General features: G+C 44.7%; 1 protein-coding gene across 1 annotated transcript; it reads left to right on the top strand.

The window, feature by feature from the left end:
- The first annotated feature begins 406 nt into the window (after window positions 1–406).
- On the top strand, window positions 407–20667 carry CYB5R3 (cytochrome b5 reductase 3). Its single transcript, XM_074872211.1, has 9 exons — window positions 407–469; window positions 3661–3792; window positions 8171–8243; window positions 10194–10300; window positions 12077–12206; window positions 14099–14182; window positions 14319–14404; window positions 16638–16737; window positions 18306–20667. Exons 1-9 carry the CDS (start codon window positions 449–451, stop codon window positions 18476–18478), a joined length of 906 nt encoding a protein of 301 aa, XP_074728312.1. The 5' UTR covers window positions 407–448; the 3' UTR covers window positions 18479–20667.
- Window positions 20668–21362: the final 695 nt, after the last annotated feature.

Below are 21362 nucleotides of genomic sequence, written 5' to 3' on the forward strand. Positions count from 1 at the left end.
GTCTCTTCCGCGTTGGCGGGGAGCGGCTCGGAAGGAAAACGCCCGGGTGACAGCGGCGCGGGCGCGGCTCCAGGATCTCGTTTCTGTGTGATTTCCGCGCCGGCACCAGGAGCGACGGCCCGATCTGCGCCGCCTCGGGCAGCCGATTCCCCGCGGCGACCGGCCGGGGTCCGCTACCCGGAAAAGCGCGGGCAGCGCCCCGCCCACCCCGCTGCCCGCCTCCCCCCACCGCCGCGCCGGGCACCGCCCCGCCGCCTCCCGCCCGGGCACCGCCCGCGGCCCGGCCCCGCGCAGCGTCCCCCCCGCGCGGGGCGGGACCCGCCGGCGGCCACCAGGGGGCGGCGGCGGCTCGGCGCTGATTGGCGGGGCGCGGCGGCGTGACGTTCCGGGGCGCGGCGGCGTGACGTCACGGGAGGGGCGGGGCTTTCGCGTCTGTCTGGGGGCAGCGATGGGGGCGCAGATCAGCACCGTGAGTGCGGCCGGGCCGGGGGCGGCGGGAGGGAGCGAGGGGCGGGCGGGCCGGCGGCGGCGGCGGGAGGGGGGTGATGGTGGTGGTGGGCGCGGGCGCGGCGGCTGCTGTGGCGCTGCGTTCTGCCCCCCCCCGCGCCTCCCGCCAAGGCCTTGAGCGAGCTGAGGCCCCAGGTTCGGGCGCGGGCCAGGCCGGCTGTCAGCGGGTTCGCTGGGCGGTGTCGCAGGGTGCCCGAGGCCCCTGCTGTCCCCCGCCGTGTGCCCGTCGCTCGGGAGGGGGAGCGGGGGCGCCTGTGTTGGCAGCCGCGCCCGTACCCCCGCAGGGATGCGGTGGCTCCGGGGCCTTCTCGGGGCTGGCGTGAGCGCCCGCGGCTCTTGGCTGCGATAATGGTGCCGGTGTTGGCCGCCGTGGCGTGTGCCTTGTCCTTGTCCCCGTTGCCTGAACGGTTTATCAGTGTCCGAGGGCTTTAAGCCCCAGCCTGACAGCTGCTGTTGCGGTGTGGAGCTCTTTCGGGGTCGCGTCTGCCGAGCGGTGGTTTGCAGGGCTGTTGTCTCCAGCACGCATCGTTACCTTCTTCTCGGCAGCCGCCTTTCTTGTTTCTTTCCTCTGATGCATCTGCTCAGACGTTCCTGGCTCTGGGTTTGTGAGAGGAGCAGGACGGAGGTGGATACAACACACGCTAGTTTGGGTACAGGTGCTTCTTAGGTTACCTGAACAGAAGAGGATGAGACAGATGCTAAAGCTGCCCAAGGGAAGAAATGCTCCTCCCTTAATCCCCTCATCGTTCTCTAAAACAGATGAGAAGAATGTTTAACTAAGATCATTTAAAAATAGGGCTTGAATGAGGAACTGGGAGAGGGGTGATCGGAGCTGAGGGTACAAGGTTTTTCTTGCCAAAGAATCATTTGGTTTGTGTGTTTGTGGGGCAGCTCGGTGATGCGCCCTGCCACGCGCTTACCCGTTTAACTGTGTTTTGCTCACCACGCCCTAGTGGAAAGGGCTGGCAGCCTCCATGCTGTGGCTTTTCTCGTGGCCCTTCTTGTTATCCCGCAGAGGTCTGTTTCCATTAATAAAAATTCCTGCTCGGTTACTTATTCTGTGATCTGTTCGCAAAGATTAGTGCAGCTGGAAGCTGTGAGTCACCAGATCTTCCTTTAGTGATTCCTGGTCTTATGGTCAGCCAGTCGTTCCCTTTGCTGCAGCTTCCATGGTTGCAGTGCAGTTACCTTCATCAGTATCTTTATATGCCCTGTGGTAACATCACTATTCACCCCGAGAATGTATTTCTTAGCAAGGATAACCTTTTGTAATCATTCAGCCTTCAGTTCTTTCTGTTTTTTTTTCTGCCCACCAGCTGATTCTTTCTGAGTAAGGGACTAAAATAGATGTTCAAATTAGTGGGTATGCTGTTTCTTTCCAGGCTAAATTCCATGAGACTTTTGCACTAATTGACCGCGAATAACAAATTGCCTTCCATGAGGCTAAGACTGTGTTAAAAGTATTTGTCAAAATTAGACTGCATTCTCTTCCAGTAGACTTGGATCTGGTGCATTGCTTCAAAAAATTATGATTATGCACATTTGGGGAGTGTGTTAATTCCATTTATTGAACAGCTGTGATAGTTTTCACTTGACATCTGATGACCCAGAAACAATTTGCAAAGATGAGAGAAAACACAGGTGGAGAAGCTGACTTGCAGAGATGGTACTTTGAACTCCACTCTCCTCCTGCCTTCCTGATTATCTGCTACTGGTGCCCGTTAGTGTTGGAGTTGGGACTGTGTCTAAGTTTTTGAATTCCCATTTTCAGCTGCAATTTTGCTAGACCACAGCTGTGGGTTTTTTGGTCAATTTTAGATAGCCATATCTGTAAATGACACTAGTTTATTTTAACTTATTAATGTCTTGTTTGAAACATCGTCTGTGGCAGATTCAGCTTGCTCTCTCCACCAGGTCTCATTCACCTGTTGCACTTCTCATTAGGGAGCTTATTTGCTGCCCTGTCACCTTCTTAAACAACTCCTCTCTCTCCCCTCTTTTTTGTGACTCAGTAAGCTCTTCCTCGAGCTGCAGTAATGTGGTGCATCTGTGGGAATTGAGGAATAACATTCCTGTAAATATCAGCTTCTTCAGAAACAACCTGTGTGGAGCTGTTTCCGTATTGTCAAATAAAAGTGAAAAGTGCAGAGTGTGTTTATGGCATTGTGTGCCTTCAAGCTATACCCAGTGTTGATACATTTTAAAGGGGTACGGCAGCATTTTAACAAGAGAGAGTTTATGCTGTTTTTTTTTTTTTTTTAAATTTTACACTTGCCACAGTTTTAGTAATGTAGGACTTTTTTTTTTTTTTATAGCCTCCTGAGAACTGTCACACTCACGGAAATGGGCTTTGGAAAGATTGGTCAGGTTCCTTTAAAATTAAATGAAAGTGAAAGCTAACTGGGCAGGACTTTGAGCTTTTCTGATTAGTTAGTGCATTGTATGCAATCTAAGTACTTGCCTTTTTTTTTTTTTCTTTTGGCTGCAGTCATGCTTCTTCCCTCTCCTCTGTTAAAGCATTGAATAATAAATTACAGAGTTAGAGAGGATTTTTATAAGTAGTTGTTCAGTTTGTTCTCCTGTCCGAAGTCAGGACCAAGTCCCCACACAGGGGATTTTGCAGGCTGTTGTGGTGCTTATCTCGCCTCGCAAGAGCAGGACTGTCGCTGGGAACAGGCACTAGAAATGGAGGCGCGGGCCTCTGGCTGAGCACAGTCCTGGCAGGCTCTGCCCTGTAGCCTGTGGGTGACCCATCTTCAGCCCTGGGGACACACCAAGTGCCCATGGCACTGGGCTGGGGAGGTGACATCTCCCATCCATCCTCTCTGTACAGCTGTAGTTGCAGCAACGTGGTCTCTTCTGCGCTCTCCTGGGCTGGCGTGGCTGCTTGGCCTCTCGCGGGTCGGCAGCCCGCTCGTGGTGTCGGGGATGGAGAGTGCCTCAGTGGAGGAGTAACGCCAGGTAGTCGTAAAGCAAATCTGTGTGTTACACTGGCTGGTGTTCTTTTAATATTTCCTCTTCCTGCTCGTATTAGTACGAAGAAACAGGTTTTTTTGGTGTTTAGATTGTCATGTCATGTTACCACATTCCTTCTCACCAAAATAACTTTCTCTTGTTACACACACGTCTCACACTCTTTCTGTATTGCTGCAGTTGAGTTGGATTGTGACGTACCCAGCATGGCTAATCTACACCGCTATCCTGAGGATTTTCGGAAATCCCCATCCTGCGATTACTCTGAAGGATCCTGAAGTGAAGTATGCGTTGAGGCTGATTGATAAGGAGGTAAGAGCATGTACAGTGCTGAGCACCACCTCTCCATGGATACTGTGGAACGCCTATAGCTTCTTAAACCTGCGGTAATGTTGCAGCAGGGCAAATATTTGTATTTTAAGGACAGGACTTCTTTATAAATGCTCCTTTCCTAGTGTAACTGAGTTGTGCAAGCAGCTTGTTTCCAAGCAAGTTAGAGTGGAGAATAATGCTTTAGAAATGGCAAAACCTGTAGTTTGTCACATGTGTCTCATGTCACGGAGTACAGCAGCGGAAATTCCTAAACTCTGCACTGCTAGATTGGCTGTGAGACAGCAGTCATGCTGTCAGGCAGAGCAGGCAGTTTTTTCATGGTCAGTAGCGTTCTGCGTACTGATTGTCAGAACTGTGTTGATACTGATTCATGTTATTGGATTTATGTACTCTAATGTGGTACGGGAAGACGGGTGTTGAAATGGTGTAGTCCTGACAGCACCGGAGCTGCCTTGGCTTCTCTTTCTTTCTCTTGAAAGTAGAAGCTGTTCTGTACCTCCCAGGCTGCTCAGCGGGTTTTCGGAGGAAAGTCATGACCCTTTCAGGGGTGGATCTTGCTATCAGAAATTGGTAACTCAACTTCGGGAAAGGGGACCAAAGCCACAAAAGGTGAAGAGTCCAGATTTTCATTGGATAAACTCACCATCAAACGCATGAGAGAGAGATCTTGGCTTTTCAGGTGTGAAGTCAAACCTGAAGATAACTTTCTGTGTTGACTTTTTAAGTTAATGAGCTAGACAGAAAGTTATCAGAGCTTGGATGAAAATAACTTTGGAACAGAGCTTTGTTTGTGGTATAGGGAATGCACCAGTAGCTTGGCTTTCATTTGTTCTGTCTGTCAAAGAAAATTATTAGTGTCATTCCAAGTCCTAGTTTCATGGGAACTGAAAGCTTCCCTGTGGCTTGGGCTGGGCAGCATTACTGGGTTTATTTCCCATATGTACTGCAACAACGTTGTTATATACTCCCCACTTTCTCATCAGGTCTGTAGCACGTGGTTGCAGGTACAGTCTGCCTGACCAGCAGAAGGGGGGGGAGGCTTGAGGCACTGCACGTGCTTCTGAGAATTAAGCTACTTGCAGGTTTCTGCTGTAGCAGTTTGTAACAGAAGAGAATTCACAGTTCACTTGATTTTATTTATTTATTTATTTTTTTGCTAAATACTGATCTCTTTCTCACTCTGTTGTTGTTTTTTGTATGCTTTTTTAAAATCTTGGTATGGAGGAATGCTCTTACATAACCAGGTCAAGTGCTGCTGCATGCAGTACCTTGATCAACTGAGAATATTTGACTGATGAATGTTTATAATTTTTTGCTGAAATGGGAGATGTGTCCTGGAAACAGAAGTTAATTTTGAAAAATAACAACTTGATACAGTAAGTGCTAGTAGTTTCTAACATCCTGCCAAAAATCTGGTGCAAACACTCTGATCTTTGGTACTAAACTTCAACATTGCCCCATCCACCTGTCTGGAAAAGATGAAATTAGTCAGTCTTTCTGATGTGCTTCAGTTTGTATTTTACAGGCTATTAAATTTGAAGTGGATGAGAACTTTAATCTAAAACCACCTGTCATTACACAAAAACATTTTAACTTGAGAATTGTGGCTCTCGGTGTGGTTGTGGAGCCTGCTCAAGACATACGTGTGGTTGGCTGGAGTTTACCTTCCATTGCAGGAGGAATTGCAGTACGTTGGTTTTACCTTGTAGTGTTGCTCCTTTTGCCTGCCCAGCCTAGCAAAAGACTCTCATATTTTAAAAGTTTCTGCTATTCCCATTACCATGTTAGTATTTATGATTCCCTTTTTATGACTATGAAGCTGTTAGTACCTTCACCAGCAGAGCACCAAAATGATTTGTGTTTAAAACAAGAAATGAACAAACGTACTCCCTGTTTTGGGGGTAGCTGGGGGTTGTAATTTTTAACCTGATGTATTTTGATTATATCATTGAGAGTATGGCCTTGCAGAAAGTTTTTTTTAGTGACTGTTCCTTTGCTTAGGAAGGGAAGCGGCTTAGACCAGTGTCACAACTAAAGAAAATGGAGTGGTGATTGCAACAGAAAACATGAGTTGCACGTCCTGGGCTGCTGTACAGCAACACACGTATGTGAAATTTCAGAAGGATTCCACAGTTACGTAGAAAGAGTTTTTAAGTGTCTTCAATCTGAAGTTTGGAAACCCTTGTTCTAGAGAATGCCTAGTTTGACATATATGTGTCTTTTAATGCAGCTTAGATTTCTGTGTATGAAAGCTGGAAATCAAACGTACCATTTTGTTGAGCTGTTGCAAGCAGAAACCTTTCTGCCTCTACCCACTGTCTGCCTTTCACCCACCAGCTGAAACGTTAACAACTGCCCAGATGGCGTATGCCAGACCTGTCTGTCGAACGGAGAAATAGGGGTCACAAAGCTGCTTCCTAGGGTTAGGTGTAGGAAAAAATTGTCATAATATAGTTAGGTGTGCTGATTTAGTTTATGCCTTAGAAAAGCCTACAACCTCAGGGTTTTTTTTTTTGTAATGGTAAGCATAATTCATTTGTTGCCTTTCAGTGGCTTCAGCAAAGCACCAGCCTGCAAAAACTGTTGTCCAGCTGTGCGTTTGGTTGTGAGTGTGGAAGACTCCTCAGCAACTCGAGACAACAGTGCGTGCTGGCAGCCGAGCCCTGGGGCTCGCAGGTGCTTAGGGCAGTGCCAGGTGGTGGCTTGGGGGAACACGGTGAAGATGGCCCCGAGCGGGAAATGGCTTCTGTGTCCTCTTACAAGGCAACTTGCTGACTGGCGTGCTCAGCGTCCTGGCCATGTCACAGGGACACGGTGTAGGCATGCTGATCTGGGCGCTAGGAATTTCTTGAGCTTTTTAGTGTTTCTACAGTTGTCTCTCATGATGCACCAAGATGTCTCTTGTGATGCATCTGTATTCAGATACCTTTCTCAGCTTTAATTGATGAGATGATTAACGGGGAATTCAGAACTTTGCTCTTTCTGCGTGCTGTTAAAGACTGCGTCTTAAAATAAAGGATTATTGGCAAAATCCAGCCTTGAAGTAGTGAAGCTTGTGCTGAACTTTTCATACAGAAACAGCAGCGGTCAGTGCGAGAGCAGCAGCGTTAAGTCCCTGTTAGCTGTCTTTCTAGTGGAATTTTCAATGGCAGTTACTGTTCCTGAAGTACAGAGAAGCTGTTTTTAGGCTGCCACTCAGTTCCCTTCTTTCTTCAGCATTTACCTTAAAATGATTTATTGTGAAGAAAATTTCATCAGTGTGACCAGAACTCGTTAAGGGAAGACTAGACAAACGGATGAGAAAGAAGTCTGTTTCCATTGGTTACTTTAAAATCAAAAAACCAAAAACAAACAAAAAAAGGGTTACAATATTTTATAGGATGTTTCTGAAATTTTCTCTAGAAGGGATATTATGTCTCATAGGGCTTTAAAAAAGAGAGTAATTGGATGAGGCATCAGGCTGTATACTGTTTCTTTCTTTTTTTGCGTCTTTTTCAGTCCCATGAATGTGACCTGATTTTTAAGAGGTAAAACATATGTAGTGTAAGAAATAACATTTCATTTACTCATTACCAAAATTTTATTCAAGGTATGACTTTCCTAGTAAAAGATTAGGACAATTATCCCACCTGGACTGCATAAATTGTCATAATTTTATAATAAAGTTCCTATCTAAATAGAGCGCTCTTTTCAATTTTAATTAAGGATTAATTACGTTTTTATGGAGAAAATATTTTTAAGGCCCTTAACATAGCAAAGGGACCAGGTTGCTGCTTTCTAATCTTCCTGACATCCACTAGTGTCTTCTGAAAAAGTCTTCTACATTGAAATGGTTAATTCACCATGATTTTAAGATGTCAAAATCAAAATTTTTTTGGCCTTGAACTCCTGCACATTTAAACTTTAAATGAGAATATAAGAACTGATTAATTTTTATCTTGTGGCCTTCTCACAGAAGGCAATGTAAATGTTCATACTGTTTATAATGTTATTGTTTAGTCTTAATCTGCATATGAGTATCTTAATAAGTTTTGCTAGTCACATTTAAATATACCTCAAGACAGTATTTGCATTTGTCTGGGTTTTTTTTTCTATTTTTACTTCTGTATTACTTCTAAAATATTTTGAGATAAAGTTAAGTTTTCAGGGAGTTTGAATTAAAAGTTGACCTCTGCAGGATTGCCACATTCAGAGAAGTTCGTATTTGCATGATGCAAAAATTTCAGTTAGGATGCTGCTCTGCCCCAAATATTTAATCCTGCGGGAAGACAGGCTAGCGTGTTGGCTCTACAAGTGAAATCACAAACATTAAATCCAAACCACATAGCTGATTGTTCTTTCTATTTTCCTCTTTCAGGAAGTTAGTCATGACACAAGAAGATTCCGATTTGCTCTCCCTTCCATAGATCACGTTCTGGGTCTCCCTATAGGTACGTTCTGTCTTTCCTTACTGAGAATCCGAGCACTGTTAGTTCCACGGTAAGAGACTTTGTGGGGCCCAGGGAGGTTTCCTACATTTTGAACTGTTGAATTTCAAATACTGTCCACGTGCTTTGAGCTGGTGTTTAGAGCTTTGCAAGATTATCCTCACACTGTGAGTGATCTGCAGGGTCTGACATTTTGTGTACTTGCAGAGAGTGTACTTTCAGCTTCCTTCTGTGAAGACAGCAGAAGCAAGTATACAAGTATAAGAACTTGTATTTTTCCAGTCACGACTTCCTAGTGTGTGTTATTCCCGTGGTGCTTGGTCTCTGGGGTCCCCTGAGGCAGTGCTCTCAGCTACTTCTCCTCTAACACATGCAGTTTACCAGACGATCTGCTCACTTTGGAATTTGCAGCCAGTCTCATGGAACTTCTTAATCACCATGGGGTAGATGTTTCCTTAGGTCTTGCCACATGGCCTGTTGCCTTCCATAATAGCTCAGTGCTATTGTTTCCTATGGAAAGCTGGTGAGGGTGGTAAAAGCAGCTGGGAGCAGCAGGCTGGGCAGCCGCGGGACAGGTACTGGTGTGCACTCCCCATGTTTACTCCAGCACCAGCATTTTGCTTTTACCACCCGCTGGAGCATTACAGGGAAAAACACGATTGACTCTGAGGGAGAGTGGGATTGTGTATGCCCGCAGACAGAGGCTGCCAGCCGCTGTCCTCTCAGGGCAGGGTAAAGCTCTAACAAGTAAGAGCATAAGGCATGTTTTCCCTTTGGGAGGAGCACCTTGGTTGGATTTGTACCAATTCCTGAGACACGCCCCGGCAGCGGTGCTGTCTGTCCAGGTTCACAGTCTGCAGGGGTCACCATGGGTCTGTTCCTGGAGGTGCGGGTGGCTGCAGCTCCCCTCAGGTCTTCCCAGGCAGGAAACGTGTGTGCTGCCAGATTTGTGTAGGCTTTGTTGAGAGGGTTATTTGAGTCATCCTTACATGACGTCCATGTACAGCTTCACGTGAGTTATAATTGCTTGTTTCCCGAGTCACATCTTCATTCACCCACTGGTTTGCCTCACTGTCCCTCCAGCTGTCCCTGGCAAACCAGCTCCCAGTGAAATCCCCTCTTTGCATTCCCTTAACAGGCCAAGGAGCTGCACCGTCTCTGGAGAGCTGCATTCATCTGAAGAGATAGTTTGTTCTGTTGACCTTGTTGATAAAATAACAAAAACCAAATCCCTCCCCTAGGTATCCTTCACTTGGGTCTCTTCAGGGTGTTGTAATTTTATAGGAAAACCTTTCAAAGAGGTTAATTCTTTTTTTTTTTTTTCATCAAAAACATAGACATTGAGAAAAGAAACTGTTGTAGAGAGTTCAGTGAATGTGTGACAGATTGAAACATGATCTCTACATTCAAATGTTGAGCTAGAGGAATAAAAGAAAAGTGATTTATGTCTGGGCAGCCTTAGCAATGGCAGCTGGAAGACCTCCCCGTAGACATGAATGATCTGTGGTCAAAGTAAGAACAGTTATAAACTCAGTTGTAACTAAACTGTAAGAGTTTATAACATGTTAATAAAGAAGTTTGAACAGCACGTGGCAGTTTTCCCCTCCTATGTAGTTTTTACTTGTATGTATGGGGGAGACGTATCACATCTTCTGCAAGATCTCACAGTTAGGGCTCAGGTAAACGTACGTACGTAAAGCTATCAGAACAGATATGATTGACACAGAAAATTTGCAGTGGAGTTGTCTGCCCTCTCAGATAGAATCTGTGCATGGTGAACAACTCTGGTAAGGTGTTACAATGTCAGGGAAATGACAGAGGAAAAAGTGGTGCCCCAAAGCAAGGTAGTTAGGAGAACTTTGAGACTGCATTTACAGTCCATGCCAACTCAGTACATCCACTGACAGAAAAATCTTTTGAAATCAAACTGCTTTTTTTCTTCCTTGTGTACAGGACAGCATATCTACCTGTCTGCACGGATTGATGGAGCTCTGGTTGTTAGACCTTACACTCCAGTTTCCAGTGACGATGACAAGGGCTTTGTGGATCTTGTTGTCAAGGTGAGAATGTCAGATCCGTGACTTTCCGATTTAGAGACAAGGGTGTCATGTGGGACAGTGTCACATGTTTTGCACAAGTCCAGGTAGATGAGGTCAGTGGCTCTTCCCTTACCCACCAGCACTGTAACCCCATCGTAGAAGGCCACCAAATCTGTCAGGCAGGATTTGCCCTTAGTGAAGCTATGTTGGCTGTCACCAGTCACCACCTTATTTTCCACATGCCCCAGCAGAGTTTCCAGGAGGATCCACTCCATGATCTTGCCAGGCACAGAGGTGAGACTGACTGGCCTGTAGTTCCCTGGGTCATCTTTTTTTCCCTTTTCAAAAATGGGGGTTATGTTTCCCCGTTTCCAGTCAGTGGGAGCTTCCCCACACTACCACGACTTCTCAAAGATGATGGAGAGTGGCTGAGCCCCTTCATCCGCGAGTTCCCTCAGGACCTGTGGACACATCTCACCAGGTCCTGTGGACTTGTGCACCTTCAGGTTCTTGAGATGGTCTCGAACATGATCTCCTACAGTGGGCATTTGTTCTGATAAGCATTTGTTCTGCTTAACAACTCCTCCTACAATGGGCAGTTCTCCCTTCTCCCACTCCCTGCCTTTGCCTTCTGTGACTTGGGTGGTGGGGCTGGAGCCCTTGCTGGTGAAGACTGAAGAAAAAAAGTCATTGAATGCCTTCCAGGGAGGGCCCATGTTTTCCCTAGTCTTCCTTTTATCACCAGTGTACCTATAGAAGCTTTTCTTGTTGCTCTTGACATCCTTGGCCAAATTTAATTCTATCAGGGATTTGGCCTTCCTAACATCCCTGGCTGCTCAGACAATTTCTCTGTATTCCTCATAAATTTCTGTATTTGCATACTGCAGTTTTCTAAAATCTGTGTAGACCTGCAGATGTTCACACGCTTTTTTTTTTAAACCTTCTGAAATAAGGAATTAATCTTACCTCAACTGTCAGTTTCTTCTGAAGCTAATGTACTATGGTCATTATGATCATTAAGAGCAGTGATCATTATTGTTACTGATCCAGACAGTGTGAATGACTGATGTAATTGGCAAGAATGTGATTTTGAGTCTTATGATAATGTACTTTTGTTTTGTCTCTTGGTAGCGTGACAAGGGAAGAATGTAAATCTTTGACTTAGAAATGTTTCACAAGACTCCTTCCCAGTGTGGCTCTCTGTGCACGCAAATGGTGCTGCTCTTGTAAAAGTGTAGCTAGTCTCAGCTTGAACTCTTTCACACCCAGGTGATTTAAAACAAAAAACCAGCACAGTTCCAGAAATACAGCTACACCCACTGATACCCATTGGTGAACGGCTGAATATCCGATTAATTGTATACACTTTTTTTGTTATTCTAACTTTGAGGTGTGAACAGTTGGCATCCCAAGAAGAAGGTTTGGGTATATCCCTTTGCAACTGAGCTGTCAGAGATCTCAGAAGTTTTTCTGTTTGAAATCATGGTGGTTTTTTTTTCCCTTTTGAACTTGGGTGTAAATCATGTTGATTATTTAGAGATTTTCTATGTTATAGAAATACAATGGAGAAATTGCCAGTCTGTGTCTAGTCTGATCAAAACTGGGGCAAGAGTGGCATTTTAATCCTTTCAGAAAACTCAGTGCTTCCGTTTTATTGTCAGTCAAATCTTCATTGATAGTATTTCTTTATGTAGTAGTTGTGTTCTTTGCATGAGGAGTATGGGTACCTAAGTATTTGAAGGGCAAATGTGCATCTTTGAGCTGTGAAATTAATTGCTTCATTGTTATTTTTAACAGATCTACTTTAAAGGTGTCCACCCGAAGTTTCCTGATGGAGGGAAAATGTCTCAGTACTTAGACAGCCTGAAAATAGGGGATACTATTGACTTCAGAGGACCAAGTGGCCTACTTGTCTACGAAGGAAAAGGCAAGGCTGACTTAGAAGATGTAATTTATCCAGAGTAAACAATACAGAAAAAATATTATAAAGTAGTAGTAATACTGGTCACTGTTTCTTTCCAGCTGGGTTCAAGTCTTTATAGAATCACAGGATCATAGAATAGTTGGGGTGGAAGGGACCCTTAAAGGCCATCGAGTCCCACCCCTGCAGTGAGCAGGGACACCTTCAACTCCATCAGGTTGCTCAGAGCCCGTCCAACCTGACCCTGAATGTTTCCAGGGATGGGGCATCTACCACCTCTCTGGGCAACCTGTGCCAGTGTTTCACCACCCTCATTGCAAAAAATTTCTTCGTTGTATCTAGTCTAAATCTACCTCTTAGTTTAAAACCATCACCTCTTGTCCTATTACAACAGGCCCTGCTAAAAAGTTTGTCCCCATCTTATAAGGCCCCTTTAAGTATTGAAAGGCTGCTATAAGGTCTCCCCAGAGCCTTCTCTTCTCCACGGTGAACAACCCCAACTCTCTCAGCCTTTCCTCAGAGGTGTCCATCCCTCTGATCATTTTTGTGGCTTCCTCTGGACCCGCTCCAGCAGGTCCATGTCTTTCCTGTACTGAGGACTCTGGAGCTGGGGAGCGGAGCAGAGGGGCAGAATCTCTGTGGCGCATTTTGATTACACACGCTGCGCAAATGGAACCTTCTCTATCACCTCTTTATTATTCTGGTGGCTACTCTCAGTATACTCACCCTCTCCACTAGACGTGGCAATTCTTTTCTGTTGTTAACATCTCTGCACAAAATAAACTGCTAGTGTCTTAAAATTAAGTCAGTGGCCATCTTGAGGGGGATTGTTGTATGGCTATAGAAGTGCTTGTTATTGATACTGTTCTCAAAGAAGGGACTTCTCTCCCTATTTATATGGACATAGTTTCCCAAGTGAAAATGAAACAGGAAGTACTTTTGTGCTAATATAAAATATCTCACTTTGGCATAGTGCAGCCACAAATGTGTCACAAAAAACCTGGCAGTTTTGTGAGCAGCAGAACTCAGACATGTGGCTTTCCAGAGCTTTGTATGTTGTGTTCGTTATCCTGGATGGAGAGGTGTGAATACAACAAATACAACATTTTGGGCAATTTCAAACTGTCAGCTTTGAGTGAAACTGGCAAATCAGCTCAAAAAGGGGAGGTAAATATACAAAAACACCCCCATCCTGCATATTCCAGGTTTTCCCTTAAAATAATTCACATGGGATAAATAAACTCTCTGAGCAGAGTAATTCCTTTGTGTGGAACTGTTTCCAGAATCTGGGATTCTGAATATCACTGGGGTAGGAGATGTGAGCAAATGGAAATACAGGTAGTGATGGTTTGATGCTAGTCAGGAGTAAGCAATAACCCATGTCAGTGTCTGATGTTGTCATTGTTGTAGAGAGTTCAGTGAATGTGTGACAGATTGAAACATGATCTCTACATTCAAATGTTGAGCTAGAGGAATAAAAGAAAAGTGATTTATGTCTGGGCAGCCTTAGCAATGGCAGCTGGAAGACCTCCCCGTAGACATGAATGATCTGTGGTCAAAGTAAGAACAGTTATAAACTCAGTTGTAACTAAACTGTAAGAGTTTATAACATGTTAATAAAGAAGTTTGAACAGCACGTGGCAGTTTTCCCCTCCTATGTAGTTTTTACTTGTATGTATGGGGGAGACGTATCACATCTTCTGCAAGATCTCACAGTTAATCATCTTTCAGGATTTGTTTTAATTTGTGATGACATCACTTTTGTCTGTTTCCTCTTCCTGCTTTACAGAGGAGGAAGGGTGACAGGGCTGAAAGTCAAGTAGCTGAACATGGTGGGAAGGGATCACGGGTGCCGTTTCCTGCCTTCTTCAGTGATCTCCATTTCTCTCTCTCTTCAGGCAAGTTTGCTATTCGGCCTGAAAAGAAAGCTGAACCACTTACTAAGAAAGTGAAGTATGTGGGGATAATTGCAGGTGGGACTGGTACGTATATATAAAGATCCATCTTTGGTTTCTGGCAGCTGGGAGATGTATTTATTTGTGTATTTTCTCACATGCTCATTTGCGCTTTCTTTGCTGTTTGGTATTCTCACATCATTGACCTGCCTTTCTCTTTCAGGGATAACACCTATGCTGCAGATCATTCGAGCGATCATAAAAGACAAAGATGACCCTACCGTTTGTCAGCTGCTCTTTGCTAATCAGGTAATTCTGTCCTTTTTTCTGTTTATGAAGTTTTACTTTACTAACAGAACTCCACTCAGCAATTGAAGTTCTTGCTGAGAAAGCCTGGTACAGAAACACAAACCGTGAGGGGAGAACCGAACTGAAATGGTGAAAACTTCCCATATAAAAGCACTATAATGAATTGCTTCTTTAGTGTTATTACAGAAATGCTGCTTTCAGCTAATGCTTATTTTCCTGTGTCTTGTTGTTTCTAATCCAGTTTATAAATGTTTTAAAACTCTGCACTTCTTTGTGCAAGTTGTTGAAGTTTTGGGCAGGCTTTCCTGGTGAAAACATGAAAGAGGTGGACATCTGTCTCCTTCAGCAGTTGTAACTCCCCAGCTTCACAGCAGGGAGTTATGTGAAATCTTTCTGTTTGAGAACACCTTAGGTGAAGCTCAGATTCACAGTGGTCTCCAGCAGCTCCCTCAACTACGGAGCTGTGATTCTGCGTGGCTGTTCCCTTACCTTTCCATTCCCTCTGGCGGTTCTTCACGCGTTTCTGGTGCGGGTTGAGGTGTGTCCTACTGCCGTGCTGGATAAAGAGAAGATCCCTCATCCACGGAGTCCCTGCAATAGAGATTTCTTGGGTGATCAGGCAACCAAAACGGTGGTGTGCTGCTGAACTGTAGTGCTCCTTCTTTGCCTGAGGTTCTCCTGGTGTTAATCCTTTTGCTTTTAAATTTCTCCATCATCATGAATATTTGTTTCTGGATTATGTACTGTTATTTGTGGTGAACCTCACTTTCTGCCCGTGCTTTTTGGCTTCTTTAGGCTCTCCCCCGTCATTCCCCTTTGATACTCAGTGTGTCCTCATTTCCTTTGTACCATATCCGAGTTATAAACCAAGATTTTTCTGCCCAGAAGCTATGATCCAAGTGCCAACAGACACCCTGTTCTGATGCTTTATTACAGTAAGAGCCCTGCTGGTGCTCGCTGCTGTGGCTGCAGCAGCTGGTCTCTTTTGAGCCCTAGGAGTTGGCATAAAGTGCAGTTGGTGTCAGGCAGGAGGGCCAGGATTTGCTGTGAGTAATTCAGAATGACTAATAGAGGGATTGAGCTGCTTTAGCAACCTACAAAACCTACTGCTTCTTGCAGGGAGGCCTCGGGGAACGGTTGCCTGTGTATTAGCAACAGCCCGTATAAACATCAGTCCTTGGCTTTAAAGAGTCCTTGTACCCAGTAACTGCACAAATACAGAGCAGTCTTGTGACAAATAGTCAGGAAAGCCTGCAGACTAGAAGTTTTCCAATATTTAATATTTTAAAATATATGTTTAATGTGTGTTTTGTTGATCTTGTATTTTGGCCCTCCTGAAAGAGCTGTGTTGGATTACAGATTGCTGTACACAGGCTCATACTGTGCTTCTGACTAGCATGCTTTGGGTTGGGCAGACCCAGTAACAGCTTTTCTGGAACACGTGCAACTGCAGATCCAGAAATAGGCACCTTCTCAGCAATAGTTGCTGGCACGTTCCTCCTTACCCCCCCAGTTACAGACATAGTGGTGTCCTCAATGCCAAATTATTAAGGCTGCAGAGGATGGTACCACTTTTAGTATCAACCCTTTTCCCTCCTTCCCAAACTGCAGCTGCTCTTACAGGAATAAGGGTTTCTTCTGGCCTTCGATGATGTTGCATCAGGGAGGAGCAGAACTTGATACCCTGGGTAACATTTGTTGTTCCAATCAGAACTTGATACCCTTTTGGTTATCTGTTCCACATCCTGTTCAAAAACCAAGCAATCTTTGTATGGCACTGCTGATGAAATTTGAAGTGGTAAAGGTGAAAAACCTGGCATTTTCCTGACTGAATGGCACAGTATGGAGGGGTAGGGAGATACTAGTGCACAATTGTGGTGGTTTTTTTAATGGAAGTTGCTTTTGTAATAGTGTTAAGAGGGCTTTACTCTTCTGATGCTACAGCTAATTCCCTGAACAAGTGAAGGCTCTGTGTTTTGATACAGGCTTTGCTTTGTTTTATTTTTTAGAGGGAAGGCATTGCATGGTCAGGATTTGGGAAAGTTATGAAACTTTCTATTATCTCTGCCACAGGATAGTCATGGAAGTAACTTGTGTTTGCTCTCTTCAGCCTGTAAAACGTTGTTGAATAATCTGTTCCATTTCACAGGGCTGCGGAGTAGATAACACTCAGTGGTCATCTGGGGACTGCGCTCAGATGCAGAGTGTAATCATTGTTTTCCTTGTCCTGCAGACCGAGAAGGATATCCTGTTACGTTCCGAGCTGGAGGAGATCCAGGTTCAGAATCCCGGCCGCTTTAAGTGTTGGTACACGCTGGACAGAGCACCCGAAAGTAAGATCTAATGTGCTACTTGCACTGACACCGAAGTTATGAGCATTAATGCATGTGTTTGGCAGGAGACCTGCTGTGTCATGTGCATATTTCTGAGCTCCTTTCTTGCTTAGCGTGTCGTGTCTGAATGCATCCAGTAGCGTCATTCTTCACCCAGTGCTGCACAGAAACTCTTCGATGTAATTGGGCCGTGTTTCCAGAGCTGCAGAGCTCTCCTCAGGTGAATGGCAGTGCAGTGTTCCTCCTCCCGAGACTACCCCTGAGTACTTAGTTACGTACGCTGGAAGGTGACCTTCCTTCCCCACAGAATAAATATCAGGTGTTACCTTGTTGTCTTGTGTTCAGAGCAGGCGTTAAGGCAGCTGTGGTGGAGGTATCTCATGGGGACGCAGCCAAGCGCAGCCTCCTGCCAAGCTGTCACTGCATGGCACTTCATGGTAGCTGCTCTTCTTCCTAGGCCGTGGGATTACCTTTGTGTTAACAGTGTTTCTCAATGACAGTACAGTTCCAGCTTGGAGCAGTCCAGTTTTAAAGATAATGTGATACAGCTGGCTGGTCCAGGTGGGAGGATGAGCTAGCTGAATGTGCCTCCCTCAGCTGTGCAAGTTTGAGAAAGAAAAGGCTAAATAGTTAGTGCTGTTGTGAAAAGGCTCGATAGTTTCCGTGTCATTCCTTGTTGTTTTCCTTTCTTGCTGTTCCCCATCGTGCCCGCCCACGTTGGGATAGATTCAGACTCCTATTCAGCGGTAGTTTGGGGCAGAGAAGGCAAAGCCATAGGCCTCCTCTTACCTTGTGACCAAGAATACACCTCTGGTAGGGTGGGGGGAATGGTCGTGCCATCTCCACAGTCCATTCCTGTCGTGTCATCTTCCGCAATTAGCGTTCTGGAAATTCTAACCACTGTTCCTTTCCTTTGATGTTTGTGAATTGTGAACTGATCTTAGCAGTTGCGATAGAAGTTCCTCCTTAGACCCCCTCAACACTGTTCTGCAGACTTTCATACCATGCATGAAACTGGACCAAAAACTGGAATTTTGGATAATCTGTGGGAGAAAAGTGTGGCAGCCCTACTGTACCCAAAGGTTTAGGTCAGCAGCTTTTTGCATCCATGACTGGGGGTATGATGTGTAAACCTGAATCCCGGCATTAACTGATGAGCACTGAGAGTATTCCAGCCGGGAACAACTCCATCAGCTGGATTTCCCCTAGTGAACTTGTGAACAGTGGGGTAAGGGGGATGGATGCTGCTGTTCCCCAGTGTGGAAGCTGGGGAGTCGCGTTCTGCTCACAGCTCTGCTTGAGATTTCCTCAGGCCTTTGAGCAAGCTGTATTAAAAGCTAGCCCTGGTTTTCTCCATACATCAGTACTGTGTCTTAAAAGCAGAGGTGGCCCTTTTTCCATGCGGCATAACTGTGTTGAGGACACTAATGTGAGCGGAGTATACAAATGCTACAGCCCAGAATGTTACCAAAAAACCATGAAACCCCAACACTCACCCTAAAGTGACTTGTATCTATTCCTCTGTTTTTTTCTTCGTTCTCCTTCCTCTACTTTCATTTTTTTACCAGATTGGGATTACAGCCAAGGATTTGTGAACGAAGAGATGATCAGAGACCACCTGCCTCCACCTCAGGATGATGTTCTGATCCTCATGTGTGGCCCTCCTCCAATGATCCAGTACGCTTGCATTCCCAACCTGGATAAACTGGGCTACACCAAGGAGATGAGGTTCTCCTTCTGAAGATGACTGATAATTCAGTGATCTGGTGTAGAAGGGAAGACAAAACATTTAATGGGGAACAGGACAAAGTTAGAGATGGCTGATGCACAGTGCTGGGAAGCTACATGTACATTAAAAATGCTTCATTTTTTTCTCAATCTCTGGCAAGTAAGACACTTAAGCTCAACTGTCCTAAAACTGTACTGTATGTTGCAGAGGAACAACCATGTTGTGGAAAGGTGCCTAGAGCTCGGCTGTATTGTTTGCTTCAGCTCCAGGGAGGGGACACAGCTGCTTAGGGCAGTGAACACCCATTTACGCTGCTGCTTCGTGCTGTAATTAAAGGTGGTAATATCCTACCTCCCAACACTGTGCATACCCAGTATTTTATTTGGTATGAAGTATGAAAAGACATAGAATGTATTGGATTATTCACCTTGCTTATGCCAAATTCTAATCCTTGCCGAGCTTTTACAGCACGAGGGCCAGGAGTGTCTGCTTTGTACGTGTAATCTTTGCAACATCAGAAGCTTAAAGGTGCTTGTTCTGTTGAAGGATGACAATTAACCATTCATTTATGACCGAAGTTGTTCGAGCTGCCTTGTTAATCAAAACAGAGAGGTAAACAAAATTTGTTTCCTTTGTACTTTGGAATGGCCTCTCCTAAAGGCAAACACTTCTCTAGGTGGTCGCAGTGCTCATCCCTGGGCAATGAAAGAAAGTACAGAAGGCAGGTGGCTTTGTGCACTGTTCCACAAATAGCTGGAATTTTTTGCTTGTATGTGTGGAATACTGAAAAAAGTGACTAACCTTAGTGTTTACTTTCAAATAGCAGATGGTGCCATAGGAGTACAAAAGCAGTTGTTCTGCATGTCCTGTGCAGTGGAAAAAAAATGCTGGGTGAAAACTGGATCTAGTTTTAGTCTCCTGTTTCCCAGAGACAGATTTGGAACAAAGGGAGCTCAGGTTTCATTGCCAGGGTGGGTTTTGGCCGGTAGCTCAGCTGGGATGTGGGGTGTGTACAGTCGGGGCAGAGTCCCAGAGGGTTTTGCTTGGTAAGGATGCACGGGAACAGCCTTAAGTCACCAAACTGACAGCAAATTCAAATGTCTCACTGAATCTAAAGCTCCTTCTTAGATGGTGTTTACTATAGGTGTGATTTTTATTTTTTTTAATACACTTTTTTTTTTACAGCAGCTTTTTACCTAGCCTTTAGTAAACTTAAGGCATCTTGTGTGTTGAACTTTCTGCTTCTAAACAACAGAGATGCTGCTGAGATTAGAGCTGTCCTGCAAGGAGTCTGGGAAACTGAAAATCTTCTTCTGGTGATGAAATCCAAGTAACTGAAAGGATGGTTAGTCATGTATGCAGTAATGTGGATGCTAGTTAGCTACAAGTGTCAGTGTATAATACCACTTTTTTAAAGATTCGGGTAGATAGCTGAGGTTATAGCTTGCCATGTGTTCTTTTGTGCAACAGATGGGTACTGTGCACTTAAAAGGTTAATTTTCAGCATGAATTAAAAAGATACTACAGTCAGTTTAAGGAACCTCAAATGGATAATACCGTTATTAATTTTATTAATTAGATGCTTGCTTCTGAAGTCTTCAATTTTTGATGTGTGCTTCTGAAACTTGTTCTTTAATACTATGCTCCAAAGTTTAAATAATACTCAAGTACGTTTCAGTCTCTCTCAGGAGGCAAAAAGCAGAAATATGAGAGGAATTATCTTGCTGCTGGTTTATATCACTGTGGGATACACATAGATTTTTTTCATTATTGTCTTTAATGAAGTTTTCTTGTAAAAAAAATAATCTGGTTATGCATCAACTATTTTGTATTACTTACTCTGCTTATTAAATTACTGGCCTTTTTCACATCTGTGTAAGAAATAAAAGTATTTTGCAGGTGAATCACCTGTGTGTTACTGAGCACATCAGCCTCATAAGAGACAAACTGTAATTGTAAAATACTCTGAAGTGAAGGTTCAAAAAAAAAAGCCTGTTTGATTTATTTACCCAAGTGCTTCTCTCTTTTGTTTGAGTTTGGTGAAAACTGCTGTATTTGGATGCCAAATCAAGGAGTAAACTGTCTGTTTTTCTATCACTCCAATCTCCTCTTTTTACCTTTATTTTGTACATCTTCCTTGTGAACATGAGGCTCTTTTAATAAATAAAAAGAGGGATTTTATATAATCTACTGAAAGAAAACTGTGTCACAGTCCCCTTTGCTTGATGGTGCTGTACTATAGCATTTAAACAAGTCAGTGGTATGTTGGTTTTGTGTTATTTTCTTTTTTTCTTTGAGCCAATTCATCTGTCCGTCTCAGAAAATAAGAGTATTCCTCCAGTTTTCTCACAGGATGTGCTGAGTACTACTAACCTCCTGCAGCTGGGGGGACACGAACCTTCTGGATGAAAGGCATTTTGTGGAAAGTTTTGAGAGAAACAGGATTGAAAGGGCTGCTGCTGCTTTGGCTCTACCAGAGGCGGGTCCCCTTTGCTTACTGCGGTGGCAAGGCAGAATCCCCCCACCCGGGGACTGCTCCTACTGCTCCTGGAAGGAGGTAAGAAAGGAGCTGTTCTGCTGGAGCTGGGGCTTGAGCGTGCTCTTCCCCTGCTGCCGCAGCAGTCCCAGCTTTGCTTTTACTTAGAGAATTCTCCATGGGGTTAAACTGCCTGAGGTCAGCACCTTACCTGGGAAATCAGTGTGTGCGGTTATGGGAGCTTGTGGTGTGGCTCTGAGTCACCTGAGCTGAGCCTCCAGCTTGGCTGAATAAGCCAACATGGTCAAATTTACATTGTTAAATAGTTTGTTGTGCATCTTCTCCATTATTAGCTGTAGTGCAGAGCCTTGGCCGGTTCCCACTGTCACTAAGGGCTGAAACTCCAGGTGAGGAGTGTGG

This window comes from Strix uralensis, chromosome 5 (genome assembly GCF_047716275.1).
Source record: "Strix uralensis isolate ZFMK-TIS-50842 chromosome 5, bStrUra1, whole genome shotgun sequence".
Lineage (NCBI taxonomy): Eukaryota > Metazoa > Chordata > Aves > Strigiformes > Strigidae > Strix > Strix uralensis.